This window comes from Galleria mellonella, unplaced genomic scaffold (genome assembly GCF_026898425.1).
Source record: "Galleria mellonella isolate WM207_F2 unplaced genomic scaffold, CSIRO_AGI_GalMel_v1 utg778, whole genome shotgun sequence".
In the NCBI taxonomy this organism is placed as follows: domain Eukaryota; kingdom Metazoa; phylum Arthropoda; class Insecta; order Lepidoptera; family Pyralidae; genus Galleria; species Galleria mellonella.
In genome coordinates, this window is record NW_026442150.1 from 1,310,796 (window position 1) to 1,334,144 (window position 23,349).

A 23,349-nucleotide genomic window follows, 5' to 3' on the forward strand; every position below is an offset into this window, starting at 1 on the left:
GAAAATGGTATGGTAACCCCGCCTACGCTAACGGAATACGCTGGCGGAGCACCAGTGAAGGGTGATAGATGAGAATGAAAACAGGCCAGTTAGCCCATCATGATGATTTCATCAGGAATTAACCATGATAGTTTCCAGGGGGAACCGCGAGGAGGTCGATCTGATTGGGTATATTGATAGCAACGGGATTCTTAGTCTCCATTACTAACAATCCCTTTCCCCCTGAATGTTTATATTTCATTACTTGATGGTTGTACAAAAGTTGAAAAATATTATATATATTTTGTAATATTTATGAATAAAAGGACTTTTGTAATAAAAATCTGCAATTAGAAAATTATTATATAAAATTATATAATCTAACGTATAAAAAATGCTAGTATTTTTTTTATATTAACCTATTTTTATCAAAGTATCTGTAATGATAGGTATTCTATAAATAATACTTTTCTGATGTTGCGGCAATGCTATTGACTGAAGAGGATGGACCGTTTCCTCGTCCCTCATCTACTATTCCTTATAAGACATTCTATTAAAACCTCTCACATTTATTTGAATAAAGAACATACCAAAACAACGAAATACTTGACATGACAAATGTCACGTTGACAAGAGGGCGTTTATTTTTGGCGCGAAAGAACGGTCGTCGACTCTCTTACCTACTGACCTTTTGCTAGACAAAACAACGGGCCGTTAGCTGTCTCTTTCTGTCTTGCAGTTGTCGCGTTATGTAACACCCTTCTGATTCATTAGCCAAAATTGTATCTATATTTATAATGCATTTTATGAAGTGTGAATCGTCGAGGGTCGTAAGACGTGTTCCATTTTCGCGCCTTTTATTAATAGACAACAGAATATAAATGTATTTTTTTTTTTATTTATAGTAGGTATACTAAATTTTTTCTTGGCACTTCGTATGCGTGGATTTTTTTTTTATACAACTTAGAATGGCAAACAAGCTGACGGCCCACCTGATGGAAAGTGGTAACCGTCGCCTATAGACATGAGCAGTACCATGAACATAACAGAGTATATTGTTTCGCTCATGATGCGTTGCCATTCCTGAGGACTCAGGTGTTATTCCTCTGTACCCAGTAAAATCATGCCATATCCCACCCTTCAAACCGAAACACAGCCATGCAAACACAACTGCTTCACAGTTGAAACACGAATGGGACAGAGGTACCCAAGTAATCGACTTTTGTACAGTCTCCCTCTGAAGAAAAAAAAAATCAAATAGACCACTTTAAGACCCTTAAAAAACATTCGCTTTTATAATACTTAGTACCTTATTTTAATAGTTGATAATGGAATGGTAACCCCGCCTGCGCTATTGGTATACGCTGGCGGGGCACTAGTGAGGGATGATAGGTGAGAATGAAAAGGCAGGTCAGTTAGCCCATGGCGATGAACACACCTGGAACTCAGTACGATGGTTTCCAGGGGGGACCATGTGGGGGTCGACCTGACGGGGTATATTGCTAGCAATGAGACTGGTGATCCGCATTACTAGCAATCCCTCCCCCCCCCCCCCGGTATTTTTAAATCAGTTGCATAGACATTTTATCGGCACCGATTCCGAATAGTTTAGTTTTTAAATCGAAATAATCGGTTTAATCATGATTGAGGCAGTTTTTTTGTAGAACACAATTTCAATGTGTTTTTCAACCAACTACCTACGTATCTATATAATACGTATATATATAAGCGAATCTAATATCCTTTATTTGAGGGGAAAAGGATTGTTAGTAATGGAGTACTCCACGCAGTTCTCCCTGGAAACTATCATGGTTAATTCCTGATGAATTCATCATGATGCGCTAACTGGCCTGTTTTCATTCTCATCTATCACCCTTCACCGGTGCTCTGCCGGCGTATCCTGTTAGCGCAGGCGGGGTACCATACCGTTTTCACCCATAAAAAAGAGTTATAAAGGAATTACTTATAACTATTTATCATGCAAAATTGTATGAAAATGTTGACCCGTTTTTCTCGAAGCTTTTGTATGGAGACACTCTATTTATATAAGATTCATATTCAATCTATATTAGCTGCACCAAAAATTAGAAATTTTTGAATATCTCTATAAAGTATTGATGCCCATTCATTCCTCTCTTTCCGTAGGAAAAGTAGAAAGCTTTATTTGAGAAATCAGTTCAGGGTACAATAAAGCTGATATATTGAACCTGATTTAAGATGCAAGATTATTTATTTGTAAAACATGCATATAAAAATATACATGCAGATGTTTTTTTTTTTGATGGGTGAAAATGTAATGGTAACCCCGCCTGTGCAAACGGGATACGCTGGGGGAGCACCAGTGAAGGGTGATAGATGAGAATGAAAACAGGCCAGTTAGCCCATCATGATGAATTCATTAGGAATTAACCATGATAGTTTCCAGGGGGAACGCGAGTAGGTCGCCCTGGTTGGGTATATTGCTAGCAATGGGATTCTCAGTCTCCATTACTAACAATCCCTTTCCCCCCACATGCGGATGTTAATAATACAATCTCGTTCGACATGTTTAGCATGTAAGGCATACAATGTAGAAGAAGGTAACAGGTTCATTTAAATCTAAGCACTTACAGCAAAACAACGTTTTTCAATAAAAAAAAAAAAAAGAATTAAATACGGTTAGTTAGGACATTCCAAGGCCCACGTTGTGGTCACATTTATGTCGGCACGCAAATTTGCGTGCCAAAGGTTCGCGCGCTCGCATTTTATATTTCCAAATAATAAACTTTATGTAAGTATTTGTAGGCGTTATGGAATTTATTTTGACAGATTCGTACGACAAATATCATAGACTCGCTTTCGTCCGCGATTTCACTCGCGAAATGTGGCTAAATCTACATTTTCACGTGTCTAATTTCTAAACTCTAGCCGTGTATTTCCCGGCAAAAAATAGGCCATCTCTTTCTTTCCCGTGGGTGTCTTAAGAGGCGATTAAAGGAGCTTATGGTGGAGGAACGGGCAGCAGCGGACAATTAATGGCTAATACAACAACTTTTAAACTGACGAAATTCCATACAAACTTTCAAACCCCGTTTTACGCCCTTAGGGATTAAATTTCCAAAGTTTCTTATTGTTTACCTACACTATATAAAGAATCTATCTGCATAATTTCAAAATTTTAGATTCAGCGGTTTTGGCTGTGCGTTGATATATGGGTCAGTCAGTCAGTCAGTCACTCAACATGTTCCTTATATATATATATATATATATATATTGCTAGTGGGTTACATTTTTTTTATCAGTTCCGGGAGGAAGGGGTTGTTAGTAATGAAGACTGAGAATCCCATTGCTAGCAATATACCCAACCAGGTCGACCTTCTCGCGGTTCCCCCTGGAAACTATCATGGTTAATTCCTGATGAATTCATCATGATGGGCTAACTGGTCCTGTTTTCATTCTCATCTATCACCCTTCACTGGTGCTCCGCCAGCGTATACCGTTAGCGCAGGCGGGGTTACCATACCATTTTCACCCATTAAAGAAAAAAACATTTTTTTATCTAGTGATATTTTTAATGCCACATAGAATGGCATATAAGCAAAAGATCAAGTTGATGGTAAGTGGTGTTACGCTTTGAACTCTCTGCCAAATTTCATTAAAACGTTTAAAATATCTAACTAGAAATATATAAAACCACTTTCACTTTTATAATATTAATTATAGTTTACATAATAATAATTTACAGATACTATTTGTGTATATACAGATTACAAATAGTATCTGCGCCAAAAGGTGCCAAATATCGAGTGCATAGATTAATTACTTGACATTTTCCTTATAATATTTCTCGCTTTCTACGACGTAGTGGTGTACCGTAGAAAGAGAATGCCCGGTTCACAGATAATATATTATACTAGCACCTGGGCATTATCCTTAATCTGTTTTGTGTTTACTATTTTATTATGCAATATTTACGATTTAAAGGCCTGTCCAAAATTTCTAGATTTTTTTTTATTTATTTATTTAATAAATTTAATTATATCTAGAAGTGTAAAGTGGATTTAACATCATTTGGCGTTATCTACCAGTATCTATGATATTATTTCCCGACAAAAAATGTGTTTCGGTTTGAAGGATGGGATATGGCAGCGAATTTACAGGGTACAGAGGAATCAGGGATGGCAACGTATGGGGGTATCATGGCCGAAACGGTGTACTCTGTTAGTGATAGTGATAGTGCTGCTCATGTCTATAGGCAACGGTTACTACTTTCCATCAGATAAGCCGTCAGTTTGTTTGCGATTCTAAGTTGCATAAAAATAAAACTCCTTTTGAAAGTACCTTTAAAAAGAAGTTACTACCTTAAAAATATGCAAACAAGCACACCGCTGCTATCAGCGGTTTCTTTATAGAAAACATTCTAACTTATTTCTGTTGCCAAGTCTCAGCTTAACTGCATGTTGTTTTCCTGTTTCAATAGTGAAACATTGCAGTAAATTCACTGGGTATATAGGTATCATGGCTTACATTTAACATATTTATTGTTATTATTATTATCCTCAGGCTGATAAACCTATAACACTGCGACATTTTTATGCTCGCCATTTTTTTTTTAAAGTTCACTGCTGATTCTTGACAGTGATAGCAATTTTAATTAATCATTACAATAGACATGAGCTGTATAGGCAGTGCTCTTTGCCTTTTCCGTCGGCTTAAACCATAGACTTAGTATAACGTGCTACGTATTAAACAAAACTAAAAAAAAAAAATATTTTTAAGATGTTCTTAGCAGCTATATTTTTAATCTCCTCACGGTATAATATAAAGTGTATTTTTCAAAGGAAATATGTCGTTTTTGTATGACTGGGTTACAGCCACAAATTAAGTGCTGTGGTTTTTCTTCTTTAACATAATACCTAAGTCTTTTTTTGGGAATGGGCATTAAATATTATAATAATATTTTGGATGTACCTTGTAATAAATTTGAAACTGTTATTAAAAAAAAATTAAACAAAGCCTATTGCACACTAAACGATTACTTGAATGACAAATGTGTATTGTGTTAGTCGATCATGCGCGGGCTTTTAACGACCATGTAATTTTAGACATAGCCGTCACTTATAAATATAAATATACGTGTGCAATGTGTGTGTGTGTGTGTGTGTGTGTGTGTACGTGCGTGCGTGCGTGCGTTCGTGCGTGGGTGTTGAGTGTGGGTGTGTGTATGTGTGTGTATGTGTATTATAATATATGTATTTGTTAATAGACATTTAAAAGAGTAACAGTTGAGTTTCTTGCGGGCTCTTCTCAAGATGAGAATGAAAACAGGCCAGTTAGCCCATCATGATGAGTTCAACAGGAATTAATCATGATAGTTTCCAGGGGGAACCGCAAGGAGGTCGACCTGGTTGGGTATATTGCTAGCAATGGGATTCTCAGTCTCCATTACTAACAATCCCTCTCCCCCCTTATATCTCTGTTTGTCCAACAGTAAATGACGACCAATGACTTGTAGAGAACACCGTCCAGTCTTAAGTCCGCCATATGTACATAGAGTCGCATTGTGCATTAAAATTTAAAAAAAATTAAATAATTAAACGAATTTTTTATTTGTTCCAGGAATGTCCAGAAGGAGTCGTCCAAGAGGAATCCTTTAAAGATATATACGCTAAGTTCTTTCCACACGGCAGTAAGTGTTATTCCATATGTTTACTAACCTTTGCCCGCGTCTTCTATCGCGTACACTATCTCTTTTATTCATAAAACCTTTTACAAAACTTTGTACAAAATTTATTTGCTTGGGCACCTCTGTTCGATTCGTGTTTCTATCGTGAAGCAGTTGTGTTTGCATGGCTGTGTTTCGGTTTGAAGGGTGGGATATGGCGTGAATTTATAGGGTACAGAGGAATAACACCCGAGTCCTCAGGAATGGCAACGCATGGGGGGTATCATGGGCGAAACAGTATACTCTGTTATGTCCATGGTACTGCTCATGTCTATAGGCGACGGTTGCCACTTTCCATCAGGTGGGCAGTCAGTTTGTTTGCCATTCTAAGTTGCATAAAAAAGAAACTAAAACGTACAAACCTACTTTATTTATTACACTATTTTGTCACTTCCTTTCAAATTGGGAATTTAGTGTAAAAGAAAGAGACAAAACAGTTTAATAGCTAAAATGAGTTTGAAAGATTTGATGTATTTATGAATAAGGGAGTAAGTCTGTTATAATATAATTTAATAAATAATAAAAAATATTACTTTGCTATGTGGTCCCGGCATAGAATAGGCCACCCGTTCCTTTCCCGTGGGTGTCGTAAGAGGTGATTAAGGGAGAGCGACAGATAAACAATAGCGTCCCTCTTAAAACATCTCCAAAGTTTAACTGCGGTTGCCAATCCGCCTGCTAAGCGTGGCAGTTATTGGTAAAACCCCCCAAGGGGGTTATGTTCAACAGTGGACAGTTAACACTAAACCTACCGACATTTCATATATACCTAATTCTACCTTGACTGAGAATCCCATTGCTAGCAATATACCCAACCAGGTCGACCTCCTCGCGGTTCCCCCTGGAAACCATCTTGATTTATTATTGAATTCGTTACGATGGGCTAACTGACCTGCTTCATCCTCACCTATCATGCCTCACTGATGCCCCGCTGATGTATACCGATAGCGCGGGTGGGGTTACCATTCCATTATCATCCATTTAAAAAAAGGATGCAGGCTAATTTCAAACTACTGCCTATAATTATGATGTCAACCACAACTGTTAAATAACTCATACGAGGTGAAACTTATTGTCTCTGGCGCGCGCCCAATTGTTTAGTGATATCAACTTGTGCCAATAGGGTGTCACATTTTTGCATTCAATTTACATTTGGCGCCATGTCGAGCCGAATATTTACAATATTTTATTTTCTCACTTCCCTTTTATGGAATATGGTACAGGTTTTTTTTTTATAACTTATAATGGCAAACAAGCTGACGGCCTGCCTGATGGAAAGTAACCGTCGCCTATAGACATGAGCAGTACTGTGGACATAACAGAGTATACTGTTTCGCCCATGATACCCCCTATGCCTTGCCATTCCTGAGGACTCAGGTGTTATTCCTCTGCACCCAGTAAATTCACGCCATATTCCACAATGCCTAGTTGTGGCCAAGGCTTGTATAGTACTTTTCTCAAACAATGCGCGGAAATCAAAAACACAATTTTATTTTTTAAGTTCAATAACGAACAATAATAATTTTTCACGCGCCATAATGTTCCTTTGTTTTTTTTTCAATAAACAGTTTTCCATTTGCAAGCCAGTTCGAAATTTAAATAAAACTTTTTATTAGTTACCTCCTTGGTAGCCATGGACCTATATGAGTTTACATAGTAATTTATCTGGTCGCAAAACACGATAGATATGGATTTTCATACAACTTTTGCCGGCCGCTGCCCGCATGTATCTGGACAGTACGGCAATTTTGATTTATCTCTAAGTTTGTCAAAATAATGCTCACATTTCCAAGCATGTTTGAGAAAAATAAATAACTTTGTTTACAGATTCGGCTCTCTACGCGCATTACGTGTTTAAAGCTTTCGACGTGAATTGCAGTGGGGCGATCAGCTTTAGAGTGAGTATACATTTATTTATATACTAGCTGTTGCCCGCGACTTCGTCCGCGATTCCGTTGTTTTCACGGTTCAGTGGGTTTGATGTAACAGACACATTTCCCTTCACGGCTCTGCTCTTATTAATCGTAGCGTGATGGAAAGTATACTATAACCTGCCCAGGAGTATGAAGAATAATTGTACTAAGTTGCGTTAAAATCCGTCGAGTAGTTTTTGTTTCTATAACGAACATACAAGACAGACAGACATAAATTTTACTGATTCCATTTTTGGCATCAGTATCGATCACTAATCACCGCCTGATAGTTATTTTGAAAATATATTTCGTGTACAGAATTGACCTCTCCACAGATTTATATACATATTTATATATGTATATATTTAAAAAATGAAATTTCACGGTGTCTTACCATGAAATATTATTTTTATTTTAAATAATACGACCATATTTGTAAGTCCAATAACGACTCGGTCCCAATGTTACGCGCTACATTATCTCAGAGAGCAATGTAAGGTACGAAATGAGGAATATCAATGAATTACGAGCACTGTATAAGGATGGGAGTATCAAAACAAAGCCATTCGAGTGAAAGATATTATGACAACAAAATTGGTATCTTTGCATATAAGTATTCCTTTTTTGAACATGTCACGTTCACTATTTGAATCGGGGGAACGGATTGTCAGTAATATAGTTTAATTGTTATGCCACAATAGCTTACTTTATTTTTTAAGCTGAAATATTGAGTATCCGAAACGCGCCAAAGATTTTTTTTTTCATTTATTGTGACTTTGGCGAAAGCCATCAGCCAAGTGCCAAAGATAGTGAGTTAAATGTAACTTTTTTTTTAACAAAAGTTTTACATTGACACATTCTTTTTTCAAAACGCGCGCCTTTTTCTGTGTTGCAATTAATTCGATTATTTAATTGTCAAATTAAAGAAAAAAAAATTGATTCGTTTATAAATTCTTAGATTCCTTTATTTCTCATAATAACATCAAACTATAACTATCACCGTGTGGTCCCAGCATAGAATAGGTCATGCCTTCCTTTTCCGTGGATGTCGTAAGAGGCGACTAAGAGAGAGCCTTTTTTTTTAATGGATGATATGGAATGATGACTCCGCCTGCGCTATCAGTATATGTTGGCATCAATAAGGGATGATTGGTGATGATGAAAAGGCAGGTCAGTTAGCCCATCGTGACGAATTCAACTATAAATTAGTTAGATGGTTTCCAGGGGGAACCGCGTGGAGGTTGACCTGGTACGGTATATCGATAGCAATAGAGACTAACCTCTCCATTACTAATACTCCCTTCCCCCACTAAGGGAGAGCCAGGAATGGGCAGCAGCATCTTTCTTAAAATACGTCCAAAGCCTAACAGCGATTGTCAATGAGGTGGTTTGCCTAGCGTGGTAATTACTGACAAAACCTCAATGGCCTCAGCCTTAATGGTCGCGTACGGCGCGGTTTCAGAGATGTTTTCTCCCACGAACACTCAGGTTGTGGAATGAACTCCCTGCCGAGGTTTTCCCAAGAGACTGCAGCATGGGGTTCTTCAAAAGGGGGCTAACGAGGTTTCTTCAGGGCCGGCAACGCACGCGTAATACCTCTGGTATTGCAGGTGTTCATAGGCTACGGTAACCGCTTACCATCAGTGGTATAAAAAAAAACCTCAAGGGGGAGGCATATGTTCAGCAGTGGATAGTTTGGATGATATGGTGATGATGATGATGATAACTGTCACTTATACTAAATTCCTTACCGTTACTTTTTAATATCCCGTCTCGTTTCCTGTTTGTTGGTGGCATAATGGACAACATTAGCCATAAAAAAAAACTTTTAATTTGATTCGAATTAGGAACTATTTTTAAAGTTTTTTTTTTTCATGTAATTGACTAAGTACTCAAATTATACATATATTAATACATTATAGTACATTATTTTAAACAAAATAAATAGCGATTTTTATAATTCTAATAATTAATACATATATATTTTATATTAAGTCTATTCTCAGATCTGGAAAATTATGCAAAATTTTAAAACGTTTTCCGCGTCTTACTAACTTAAACTTCTTTGTTTTTTTTTTAAAGATTGTCAAGTGTCCAACCAAAGACTAAGTTATAACAATTTCCTGTGTTGCAAACTTTTTTGGACGCGTACCAAAAAACGTTTCGCTATTCTGTGGTCGAGTTAAACTTGCTAATATTTTATTTATTGCTAAAGTTTTGCTTGTAGATAAAACATGGTCTAGGGATAATGTCCGTTGTTATTGAGACGTCGCTTACTCACTTCACATCGTAATAGGCAAATTAACCAATCAAAAAGTTTTATTCATGTCGAATATTTATAGCTCAAGCGGGATTACTATCTCAATTTTTAACCATAAATAAACTTTTTTTTATTCTTTAAATATTTAATCAAATAAATAACTAAAGAATACATTATTTATTTTAATAAATATTTTTTTTTATACAACTTAGAATGACAAACAAGCTGACGGTCCACTTGATGGAAAGTGGTAACCGATGCCTATAGACATGAGCAGTACCATGCACATAACAGAGTATACTGTTTCGCCCATGATACCCCCCATGCGTTGCCATTCCTGAAGACTCAGGTGTTATTCCTCTGTACCCAGTAAATTCACGCCATATCCCACCCTTCAAATCGAAACACAGTCATGGAAACACAACTGCTTCACGGTTGAAACACGAATGGGACAGAGTTACCCAAGCAATCGACTTTTGTACAAAGTCTCCCTCTGGTGATTTAAGATTGCGTCCCACAAAAAAAACTGACTTTTATTTTTTTTATACCACAAACTTGGCAAGCAATTACAGCAATGTACAGCCCGTGTGATGGTAAACGGTCACTGTAGCCTATGGACGACTGCAACACTAGGGGTGTCACGTGCGCGTCGCCGACCCTGAAGGAACCTTAATATAACCTTTTTGAAGAATCCCATACTGTAGTCTCTAAGGAAAACCTCAGCAGGGAACTCATTGCACAGCCTGAACGTTCGCAAGAGAAAATTTAAATCGATTTTAAACATATTTTATCACATCTGTGTGAGCATGTCCAATGCTGAGCAAGTGTCAGGCCTTGGTAAGGTTTAAAGAGGTACGCTGCTGCCCGTCGTTCAACCATTAAATTCCTTCTTACGACATTCATAGGAAAAGAAGAGGTGACCTATTCTACGCTGGGACTACACGACTAATAGAAATAATTATTTGAATCCATTAAAAATTGGCGATATACTTAAGTATAATATAACTTCGTAAAAATTATAAACTAATTGTAAATTTGCAGGTACTCTCTTAATTTATGGTCAAGTCACTGCTTTTGAAAAGCGCTTAAAAATATTACGGTAACCACTTACCATCAGGTGGGCCGTATGCTTGTTTGCCACCTCAGTGGTATAAGAAAAAAAAATATTAGATAAAGGATTGTAAATTGTAACCTCGCCCGCGCTATCGGTTTACACCGGCGGGGCACCAGTGAAGGATGATAGGTGAGGATGAAAGCAAGTCAGTTGGCATATAGTAACGAATTCAAAATTAACCACGATAGTCTCCAGGAGAACCGCGTGGAGGTCGACCTGATAAGTATATTGCTAATAAAGGGACAGTTTTTTTTTAATGAACGAAATAGAATGGTAACCCCGCCTGTGCTATCGGTAAACACTAGCGGGGCACCAGTGAGAGATGATAGGTGAGGATGAAGGTAGGTCAGTTGGCCCATCGTGAGGAATTTAACAATGAATCAATCACGATGGTCTCCTGGATGAACCGCGTGGAGGTCGACCTTATAGGGTATGTTATATTGTAAGCAATGGGATTGCTAATCTCCATTACTAACAATTCCTTCTCCCCCACAAGGGCGAAGTTAAACCCATTATTACCAGTCCCTTTCCTCCCAAAGAATTACCTTGGGTATTAACTTGATCTGCTCGTAATTCAGTAGCAAGCTTTACTATTTCATGACTGGCAGTCACAGTTTGCAAGTTGCAAGCCAACTTCAGCCGAGAGGAAGCCATTGCGTCCGACATTTTAATTAGTTGGGCAAACTTTGTCAATTCGTTAGTTCGCTTGGATGGCGTGGTAGCATTCCTATATCTATCTATATTTGCAGATTTATATAAACTAGTGATGCGCGACTTTACTAATTCGACTATTAATTATTCGACTGAGCAAATTATGATCGAATTTTTAATAATCGAATGATTTTTAAATCATTCGATTATTAAAAACTACTAAATTTATTTAACGACAAAGAGTATATAACGAAGAGATAAGAGAAGGCACTTTATACGAGCCACCTAAAACGACTTGGTCAGGAATATTTGACCAATCTATAGAAAAAAACTTTTACCCGTTACGTTGGCCAGCCTGATATTCAAAATGGAATGTGGTTATAAATAAATTATAGTTTGATAGTAGAAACGCGAATCATGTGATAAAAGTAATATATAAATTTTATGTCAAATTGCATGTTCCAATGAACATTTTTTTAGCAAAAATAAAACAAAACATAACATTTTTAAATATATTTACTTCACATATATTAAATATATACTAATTTCATACTATAGTACTCGTTGATGTACGAGTCGACACGAACATAGCCGAGTCGACCCGATCGTTGAAATATTTTTTTTTAGATAATAGGCAAGAGTGTTGCCATTTTAAATTTAATGAATATTAAAAATTTTCGATACAAATAATGAAATGAAGTAAAATTTTAGTAAATATGTATTTATACTAATTGCGATAGTCATTATGAAGGTAAATAATTAGGAAATTATTATAAATAATAATTATAAATTTATTTATTAGAATATGGTACAACGAGATGACAGTAATAAATAAATTCCGATCATATTCTGCTGTTTCCAGCGGACAAATATTTTATTAAATGTATTTGCTGGCGTTTTCTGTTTCTTTTTTCGTCGTCGTCATCGCTGACAGTGATTTAGTAGCAGGTAGTGGATTTAGTAATATCAGATACAAGAAAAAGACTTTGTTGTAATTAGTTACTAATTATTTGAATCGAATAATTAGTAATTGCTAATTAGTTATCACGTCGAATCACCGTGTGTGCCCCGGCGTAGAATGAGTCACCCCTTCCTTTCCCGTGGGTGTCGTAAGAGGCGACTAAGGAGGGCGAGGGATTAGGCAGCAGCGTCCTTCTTAAAACATCTCTAAAAGCCTAACTGCGGTTGCCAATCCGCTCGCATGAATTCATCGTGACAGGCTAACTGGTCCGATCTAATCCCCATCTATCATCCTCTATTAGTACCCTACTAGTGTGTTCCAATAGTGCAGAGGAATAACACCTGAGTCCTCAGGAATGGCAACACATGAGGGGTATCATGGGCGAAACAGTATACTCTGTTGTGTTCATGGTACTGCTCATGTCTATAGGCGACGGTTACTACTTTCCATCAGGTGGGCCGTCAGCTTGTTTGCCATTCTAAGTTGTATAAAAAAAAACATTCATCAGGTCACCACCATGTTCATAAAGATAATTTTTCATAATTTTTTTCCAGGAGCTTTTAGTAACCCTGTCGACCCTCCTCCGAGGGTCGGTTTACGAGAGACTCCGCTGGGCCTTCCGGCTCTATGATGTTGACGGGGACGGAGCGATCACCAGACAGGAACTGGCCGAGGTTGTGGTAGCGGTACACGAGCTGTTGGGACGACGGGCTCCACCAGGGTCCCCTGCTGCAAGATTGGACGATGCGAAGGCTAATGAACAGGTTAGATACAGGCATAGAGGAATTCTTTTAAATAGATTAAAATGGGATTCTACGCTACCACCAGAGGCAGACTTTGTACAAAAGTCGTTTGCTTGAGCACCTCTGTCCCATTCGTGTTTCAACCGTGAAGCAGTTGTGTTTGCATGGCTATGTTTCGGTTTGAAGGGTGCGATATGGCGTGAATTTACAGGGTACAGAGGAATAACACCTGAGTCCTTAAGAATGGCAACGCATGGGGGGTATCATGGGCGAAACAGCATACTTTGTTATGTTCATGGTACTGCTCACTTTCCATCAGGTGGGCCGCCAGCTTGTTCGACATTCTAAGTTGCATAAAAAAGGACGTCTTCTGTGCAGTCTCTCTCTAGTGAAAGCTCTCGTTAGCATGACTATTCATTGTTGATCTTGATTACACAGGTGGACCGCGTGTTCAGGAAGCTGGACCTAAACCAGGACGGCGTGATCACCATCGAGGAGTTCCTGGAGTCGTGTCTGAAAGATGACGTCATCACTCGCTCGCTGCAAATGTTCGACACGGCGCTATGACGTCAGACTGACACAGCGGAGGCGCGCACTGCTCCCAGGTGTGGGTTAAAACTTTAATAAGATCACAGAATGGCTGCCTTACTTTTTTTTATATAAATGTACGACACGACCACATAAATTCTGTGTAAACGAGGGTTTTTTTTTAATTTTTTTACAATGGTAACCCCACCCGCGCTAACGGTATACGCTGGCGGGGCACCAGTGTGGGATGATAGATGAGAATGAAGCAGGTCTGTTAGTCCATCGTGATGAATACACCTGGAATTCAGCACGATGTTTTTCAGGGGGGGACCACGGGGAGGTCGATCTGACAGAGTATATTGCTAGCAATTGGACTGATACTGATACTGATCGATTGCTATGGTGACTGCAACCGATTCTTTTGTTTGTATGAAAAAATACTATTCAAATATGCCGGCAGCACATCTGCAATGCCGTAGGTGTTGTGGGTGACCATGGGCGGCGGTAGTCACTTTCTATCAGGTGAGCCGCATGATGGTTTGCCCCCTGTGTTGTAAAAAAATATATTTCTTTCTTTTTTCTTTTTAACCTCTGTTACTTGCTGATAATGTAACTTTTTATAAATAAAATACTTATAAAATCAGTTAAGCATTTTTAAGTGCATTCATAATAAAAAAAAACCTTTTTCTTTTCCTAATAAACACAACGAACACCCTGACCAACATGACTTTTCTCTAGGAGCGTAGTTAAGCGCGCGGGCCCGCCATATCGTATTTCCCGCCATTACTGCCACTGCTCCCGGGCCCAGTCGGGGTTCCTCCACGGCATGGCGGCCGCGTGGCGCCTCCGCGCGCAGGAGTACGCGCGCTACCTCGCCGCCTTCGAGAACTTCTACGTCGGCATCCTCCGCCCGAAGATCAAGAGCGTACTGTTTTTCCATTTCTAGACGTTGTTCCCGTTCGCGTGTTTAGAGTTAGCCGACCCATAATGTTACTGGACACGGTTTTAATTTGGCTGTTTGTATTGTCTACCTTACGCATTTTGTCTGTACCTGATAATAAAAAATAAAAAAAATAGATACCATTATAGATGTAGATTCCGAGATATAGTTTGAGCATGATTTAAATACTACGTGACTTGCGCAATAACAGTTTCACAATAAGATCTACTGCGCAAACAACTATAGATAGTTTGTTTAAGTTTATTTCCTCGACCTACAATGATATAGGAACCTTAGATTATAAATTGAATAACAATAACTTTAAAAATGGAATATTTTTTTTGAAAATAGAACCCTAATATAATATGAAATATCAAGTTCAACTTTATTTTTTCAATATAGTAAAAAAAAAAAAAATCTTTATAGTACATACCTAAGTATGTATAACTATCAAAACTATGATGAGTTCTAAAATCAAATATATTTTTTTTTAAATAGACTTTTTAACACACGATATTTCATTCATTTAGATAAATATTAAAAATATTATTTTAAAATAACAATTATAAATGCAATATTTCAAATCTAGTGACACTCAAGGAATTTAAAGTCTTTTAACTGGATTAATTTTTCGTTTCCATAGACTAGATAGTAAAATAGACAATTTCAATCATGTTAAAAAAAGTGAAATAGTTGTTGAATAGAAATAAAGTTATGCAATGTTAATGTTAGCGAATCCAATTTTAACTGCCAATGTTTTGTTGATTAAATATAGCTGTTTGCGTTATTGATTTAGTATCTTTTTTTTTTTTTTTTATTAAAAAAAGCTTTCTCTAGGAACGCGAATCACGTACGGAATGTAGCCAATAGGCTGTTTTAATATGTAGCATTTTAAACATTTTCTAGTATAGTACGGTTGAGCGCAAAAGTTTTTTATTTTTTTTAATGATCTATGTGTTTTTTTTTTCTTAATATTCTAAATTTAAAATGTATTTACTCTGTGGAGATATTCAATATAAACCATACATATATCGACCAGCATAAAATAAATTACTTAAATAACTCTTAATTTTTAAATTAGAGACATTTTTTAATTATAAATTGATTGATTAATTATGTAGATATTGAACTCATAGTTTTCTCATACTTTTTTAATAACTTACGTAATACAGTTTAAAATACGAAAGCGTCTATTGTGCAAATTTTATTCTATATATTTTTTCCTTGTCGTTTTCTTTCTAAATAAAAAAAACGAATAGATACATTTATTTTCAAATCATAGAAATAAATTGAATAAATTTAATTTACTTTAAAAGTTCACATACTTATTTTTTTTTTATATGAAATTAGATTATTTTTGGATAAATTTCAATTGACTAATAGAGTTAAAAATCAGAACCAATAATAATAATTAAGAATAAGTATATAGCCGAAAATTTTATTAATTTAATGTAATTGTTATTATTACTGTATGTTTTAATATAACAAAGAGTATTACATAATATTATATACCCATTTAAAAATGTCGACGACAAATTACTTTTACGCTCAACCTGTCATAGCGAATTGTTATGCAGTTTTTTTTTCTATGGTAGTGTATTTAGTAACAACAATAAATAAAATAGTTATGTCCCGTGAGTTGAAAAATTAAAAAAAAAATTAGGTTAGTCGATGCATAATGATTCGATAGAAAAATAAACATAAATATGAGACTCTTATACATAAGTAGTAAAAGATTTTACTTTTTTGATTTAGAAATGTCCATTATCAGAAATATATCAAGCAATTAATTCTATTGAATTTTTCAATTACTAGCTAAGTATTATCAGACTACATATACTAATGTACTTTATAGTTTTTATTTCGTTTTCTCGATTTTCATGTTGATTTTAAGATATCGGTAGACAGTTGTAGATTAAATATTAAATGCAATAGATACAATTTGAGATTATTATAAATTAACACAACAACAAAGAAATAAAAGTATAAGTCTTCACTAGCCACAGGTATTCACAGGCACACATCCTTTATTTTTTGACAATGGCAACAACTGCTCGTGTTACAATCAATAGTTACGTATTAAAAAAAAAAATAGCACTAGGCTGTATGGGGCTCGTTCTTTGCCTGTACGATCTGGACGAAATTTTTAAAAAACATCAATACCTAGTTCTTCGACTAAAAACATTTATTTGACATGTTTACTTGATGAGTGATATTTTTTCTACAAAAAAAAAAAATGACAGGGTAAAACAAACCGCTCCTAATGACACAAACTTTTCAAAATGTGCGCGTTTTAACGAAATTTTTGACACGCTTATCATGAAAGATGTATTTTTCGAAAAAAAAACATTTTCTTTGTACAAATTCTTTTGGCTTGTGTCCGTTTTTTATCACGGCTTTTTTTATAACATTTACAAAACGCAAAACGCTTCGATGGAAATTTTTAATAAACACATTTTCTAATGTACTTCTTATTGTTATCATTATCATATTGATAAATTAATGCGTACTCCACAATGTAATATCTATAATCTAAGAACAAGGAATTACATAGAAGGAATAATAAAATAAAAAATATAAATCATATGGGTGCCTCCTTTCTGCTTATTTATTATAGGATTACCAACATAAGATACAGCTAAACATTTCAATACAATACACTGGTAGATTAGATCTAACTGTTCTTACATTTATACGCGACCACAGCATGCCTTGTGTTTGATAAACATTAAAATAGAATTAAATTATTAAATGTCATTAAACAAGTAAAAATATTATCAATATAAATAATGAAACATGTAATTGTTTTAAATTATAAATAAATATAATGCAATGGCGAGGTACATCAACATTTCAATTTAGCCATGAACACAGAGTGACAATCGTTGTGAATATCAAGTTCGGGCTTGGTTTTTACAATATCGTTATACAGACACGTTATGCGGACGATAGGTGATTCGCAGCCCAAGTTTGTTCTGCAAGCTGCATTTTTAAATAGATTGCAAGGATGCAAATACAATTTATTTATTTATTTATTTATTTAAACACCAACAGCATATTGCATTATAACATATAGGTATAACAACATTAAATACAATACAATATTAATGCACATGCCTATTATAGGTATTCACAACATTCACTTTAACGTAATTATACAGTGTAAGAAATTTAAGTAAATAACAAAAATAAACATGTAATCTAAGTTGTGAGCAAAATCAGTTACAATTAGTAAAAAGGGGACGAAAGATACATCATCTGTTGCTATTTCTCTCAATTCACAGCAGGCTAGTGTATAGAAAATGTTATACAGCCATATAACCCTACCAAATTCAGATACAACCTGTTCGCATACTTTATACATAAACTGTGTCCAATATATAATCTAGTAATGTAAATGAACAAAAATTTTTACATATATATTTTCTATGCCTGCTATATGAATTGCATATCTTTCGTCCTCTTTTTACTAATTATATTTGCATGAGAAGAAAGGAGGCAACCATATGATTTTACAGTTTTTATTTTATCATTCCTTCTATGTAATTCCTTGTTTTTAGATCTATCATCGCTAATGTATAGGTTACTTATATACCTATTGCATAGGTACATACTTGTTAATTACTCTATGGAGTTTAAAAATATAATATTATCTATGGTTGCTGTTATTATTTACGGTACTTAGCAAGATATCATACGATTTTACCGTCACGATATAATAGGAGAGTAAAATATATTTGTTTTTGTTTTTTTTCTGTAATGTGTAATCTGTTAAAATATCACTCTTTCTTACGTTCTAATCGAATACGCCTATTTTAGGTAAGCATTCATTCTCCCTGATCAATTCCCAACCCTCACAAACTATTTTTTTTATACAACTTAGAATGGCAAACAAGCCGACGGCCCACCTGATGGAAAGTGGTAATTGTCGCCTATAGACATGAGCAGTACCATGGACATAACAGAGTATGCTGTTTCGCCTATGATACCCCCCATGCGTTGCCGCTCCTGAGGACTCAGGTGTTATTGCTCTGTACCCAGTAAATTCACGCCATATCCCACCCTTCAAACCGAAACACAGCCATGCAAACACAACTGCTTCACAGTAGAAACATAAATGGGACAGAGGTACCTAAGCAATCGACTTTTGTACAAAGTCTCCCTCTGGTATCAATTAATAATAATAATATGTAATAACCTATAAACATATAATAATTATATCAATTAAATGGAATACTTTCATTTTTCGATATCATTAAAGCATAAATTTAAAATCGTCTCTATACAATCTTTATTAATAATATAAATGTGAAAGTGAGTTTGTTTATTTTATTTATTATTAAATTACCTTTTAGCGGCATAACAGCTTAATCAAACACTATGAAATTTAGTATATAGGTACGTACTATATGTGATGGAGGTGGGCATAGGCTTCTCTTTATCTCGGTCAATAAACATCTCTCTCTCTCTCTCTCTCTCTCTCTCTCTATATATATATATATATATATATATATATATATATATATATATATATATATATATATATATAACAGTTTCATATATTTCGCTCTCCATTATTTACTGACGGTATTTAAAAGCGTCCTAATGTATCAAATAAAGTTACAAAAAGGATAAATATTCAAATATTTTACAAAAATGGACGCTTGGATCTTTGTTACACTTTGTTACATGGATAGAGGATCTCGTTTGTTCTTAATGAACAGAAATATTTAAGGCCTATAAAATCAAAGGCAGCTAAACGTCAAAAAATCGATTTCATTTTCACTCTGTACTCAAATATAGAGGGAGTTCTATTAATTAGAATTCAAATTATTACCAATATTCTATTTTTTTTTTTCAATCTGATTTCAAATATAGAATATCGTTCCATATCCATGACAAAATATTAGTTTTGTAGTTTCCTGAACATTTGACAGATTTGGATTTAGCTGTCTTTGATTTTATAAGCCTCATTTGTAATAAATGTTTATAGCAATCAACAAGCAATCTAAATCATATCATAACTAATTAGCTTAAATATAATTTGGCAATTTTCGGATAAAACTTTATTAAAAATATCATAATATTTAATAATTATCCACTGATTTATCTGACCACATTATCCGGAAGTTTTATCTGGAAATTGAATAATTGGTTATGACAACGACAAATAATTTGAACAAGATTTTAATGGCATGCGACTTGCGCAGTCTAATATCTACGTATAAAAGTATCTGTAAAAGGTACTGCGCAAATTTCATTGTTTTCGTTCAAGTTATTTGGCGCGAACTGTACATTACCTACTGCGAAAATTATTTTTCCATAGACAAACTAATCGCATTTCAAATGCTCTGTATTTAAATTAAAATGATTGTGAAATAATAAATGGAATTGATTTTATAAAAGTTGGCGCGAAGTTTTAACGTATAATTGTTTTTACCAAGGAATTGAAATTTGTAATTAATTAAACTATTATTTATTACATGCGTTTATTAAATATGATTTTTATCTAAAGAACTCCATGTTTTATATTATGCTTATCTATACCTTTTTTTTTTAATCATCTACGAATGACTTAAAACTGAACGGTTTTATATCCGCATTTATATTTGTATTTGAGTATCAATATTATTAAAAAAAAAAAAACTATTAATTGCTTAAAAAAAAACAACATTATTAACTAGTTACCTTAGAGTTAAATGTACTTACATATTATTATTTTCACAGCAAATCGCTTTAATTTCAGCAAACTTAATAAATAAAGAATTATACTTAATTCTTTATTTAAAATCAATTTTTAAAATATTAAATTGTTAGTCCTATCATAGCGCAGTCATACATTATTTTTAAACCATAATACTAGTCTAGTACGCAGTAGGTTATTAAATAATCTTATGAATTATAGATTTAAAGATTGTAATCATTCACTGCGGTGTAAGATACTGGCTGAAACTAAATAGTTGTTTTTTATTCGTTTATTTATACATAAAATTAAAAAAAAAGAAATAATAAACATTCTTTGATGACCAATTATTTTTTTATCTCTATGTATGTACCTAGAAAGAATTGGCGCCAAAATTCCTTACTACTCAGTTCAATTTCCAATCAATCAAGAGAGTTAACCAGTTATTCACCGCGGTCGAATGCGCCATAGAATTGAAATCATAAATTGTGACTGATAAAGAAGATGGTTCTTCGTAGTTAAAAGTTACTGGAATACTTTTTTCGTAACTTCAATACTTTTTAGTCTGTGGCAAGGACCAAGTATGCATTTTTTTTAACGTATTGTATTGTCCATGCATTGTGTTTACCTCTAAAGAGCCAATGTAATGACAAAAAAGCATAATAAATATTGGTAAGCCGTTATCTAACGGATACAGCGTCCTCCATAAAACCGTCTACTGAATTAGTCCCGATAGGCTAACTGGCCTGTTTTCATCGGGATCACGGGATCACCATTCCTGTATCACCCATAAAAAAAACCATAGTCTACGGTTACTATTCCATTATTATTATTAATAAAAAAAGTTTTACTTTGGGTAATACAGTCCGAGACAATACATAGTTACTCAATTGAAGTTACAAAAATGTATTCATAGTTTTATTCATGTTTTAGACCTATTAGAGTAGAAGAGTATATACTATCAGGGTTAGACATGGTTGGTTTACCGAAATATCGTCATAGTCGTAGAATACTGACGGATCTATATATGTAATATTTGTCAGATCCGTCGGTATTCTACGACTATGACGATATATGCATTTTGAATGTTATTTCTTTTTATATTATTTATGTAAGTGACATAGGTGTTAATTTGTTCATTTTCCTAATTCTATAAACCTATATTCAATTATGTGCTAGTTGGTAAAATCAATACAAGTTGGATATATTAATAAAAATTATATATTATATATTTAATTTTTAAACTACAGTAATTCTGTACTTACAAAAAAGTTTCAATTAAACTGCTCATAAATTCATATTAAGCGAATTCAAAACTTTCCTTTGCTTTATAGATTCTTTTATTATTATATTAATTTATAAAATACATAAAAATGTGTTTAATAATTCGAGTACCTACTTTATTTTTTCTTTTACCTACAGTTCATAATTTATTATTTTTAACAAAGCCGAAATTCGCGCGATACTGCATAATAATAATTAAAACGAGTGACACATTTACATTCATACCTATTATAGGAGTATTTACCTAGAAATTTAAAATGACGCTGCAAAATCATCAGTTTGAATAAATTTAAATCGATTCACTGCCGCAAAAACAATCTATAGTGAGCAGAAATGACTATTTACTCAAATAACACTAATGTAAGATACGAAATATCTATTTTCCTAGGTGGTTAGTTATTTTCTATACATACTAAAGCGATATACCTAATATATGAATAATTAAATATTATGTGTTTAGCAGCATCGTTTTAAATTTCATTTTTATCAAATTATACAATTAATTGTTTACTACGACGAAATTAAACTATACAATAAATGGAGGCACCACAATCTGTGTATTATTATATTTTCGAATACGCCAGAGTATTTGGCGGTAATACTTAACTTTAAGACGTTATATATTTGTATTTAAATACGCGGCAATTGCTGATTGTATTAAAACAGTATTCTTTCTGTATTCATATTAATAATACATTTAAAGAGAAATAGATATTTACAAGTAACAAAGTTCGATTGTCACGTGACTTGAACTGTAACAATTTTTTCCTTTGCCTCTACTGCGCAAACTTCATTCTCTATGGTATTGTACGTAAATTTTTGCCGCGAACTGTTCAATCCATTATCTATTAAAATTGAACGATAAATTAACAATTTATCACTGTATTATTTAATGTCGTCGAAGAATAACGATTGTAAATTGTAATGAAAATTGTAAATATTTTTTCGCTGTGTCGAGACGTCCACGTTACATCTGATAGTAAATCAGTTCTTCATGTTTTCCTGTGTTTTCTTTAATCAACCTCTTTTTCATTATAATAAACTAAAGATGGCAAGTGAACATAATTATACAGCCTTCAGCGCCCCAATCTTTATTTACTCCCCTAGACAAGCGAACAACGATCCAGTCGATTCGATAGATATTTTTTTATTAGCATACGCACTAGAAAGAACAAGATGCAGGCTATTGCTGTCTCGTTTTATCTCATGTATTCTGTAGTGATAACGTATCCAATGATGCTGAGCAGTGCTTTAACCTATATTGCGCTTGCACGTTCATATTATACTTCTCTTGGGGATTCCAAATCTTATAAATCATTGTCACACAGTACAGTTTGTAATATTACAGAGTAATGAGATCTTACAGGTCAATTACTAGCAATGCACCTTAACAGGTTGACCTGCACGCGGTTCCCCCTGGAAATCATAGTGATTATTTTTGGATGAATTTATCATGATGGACTAACTGACTTGCTTTATTCTTACCAATCATCCCTTTCTGGTGGTTTGCCAGCGTATACCCATAGCGCAGGTATACCCATTTGGATCCATTAAAAATACCCTAACAGTGCTATTGGTAAACACCAGCG

The 23,349-nt window shown here is 34.5% G+C and overlaps 1 protein-coding gene across 1 annotated transcript in view; it reads left to right on the forward strand.

Annotated features, from left to right (window-relative positions):
- LOC113517094 (Kv channel-interacting protein 1) overlaps positions 1 to 22,759 on the forward strand; it is a 62,315-nt gene extending 39,556 nt beyond the window's left edge. The window contains exons 3-7 of the mRNA XM_026901694.3: positions 5,578 to 5,647; positions 7,511 to 7,581; positions 13,137 to 13,346; positions 13,764 to 13,930; positions 14,592 to 22,759. Coding sequence (XP_026757495.2) covers positions 5,578 to 5,647; positions 7,511 to 7,581; positions 13,137 to 13,346; positions 13,764 to 13,892 — 480 coding nt within the window. The 3' untranslated portion in view covers positions 13,893 to 13,930; positions 14,592 to 22,759. The remainder of the gene's footprint in view (positions 1 to 5,577; positions 5,648 to 7,510; positions 7,582 to 13,136; positions 13,347 to 13,763; positions 13,931 to 14,591) is intronic.
- Positions 22,760 to 23,349: the final 590 nt, after the last annotated feature.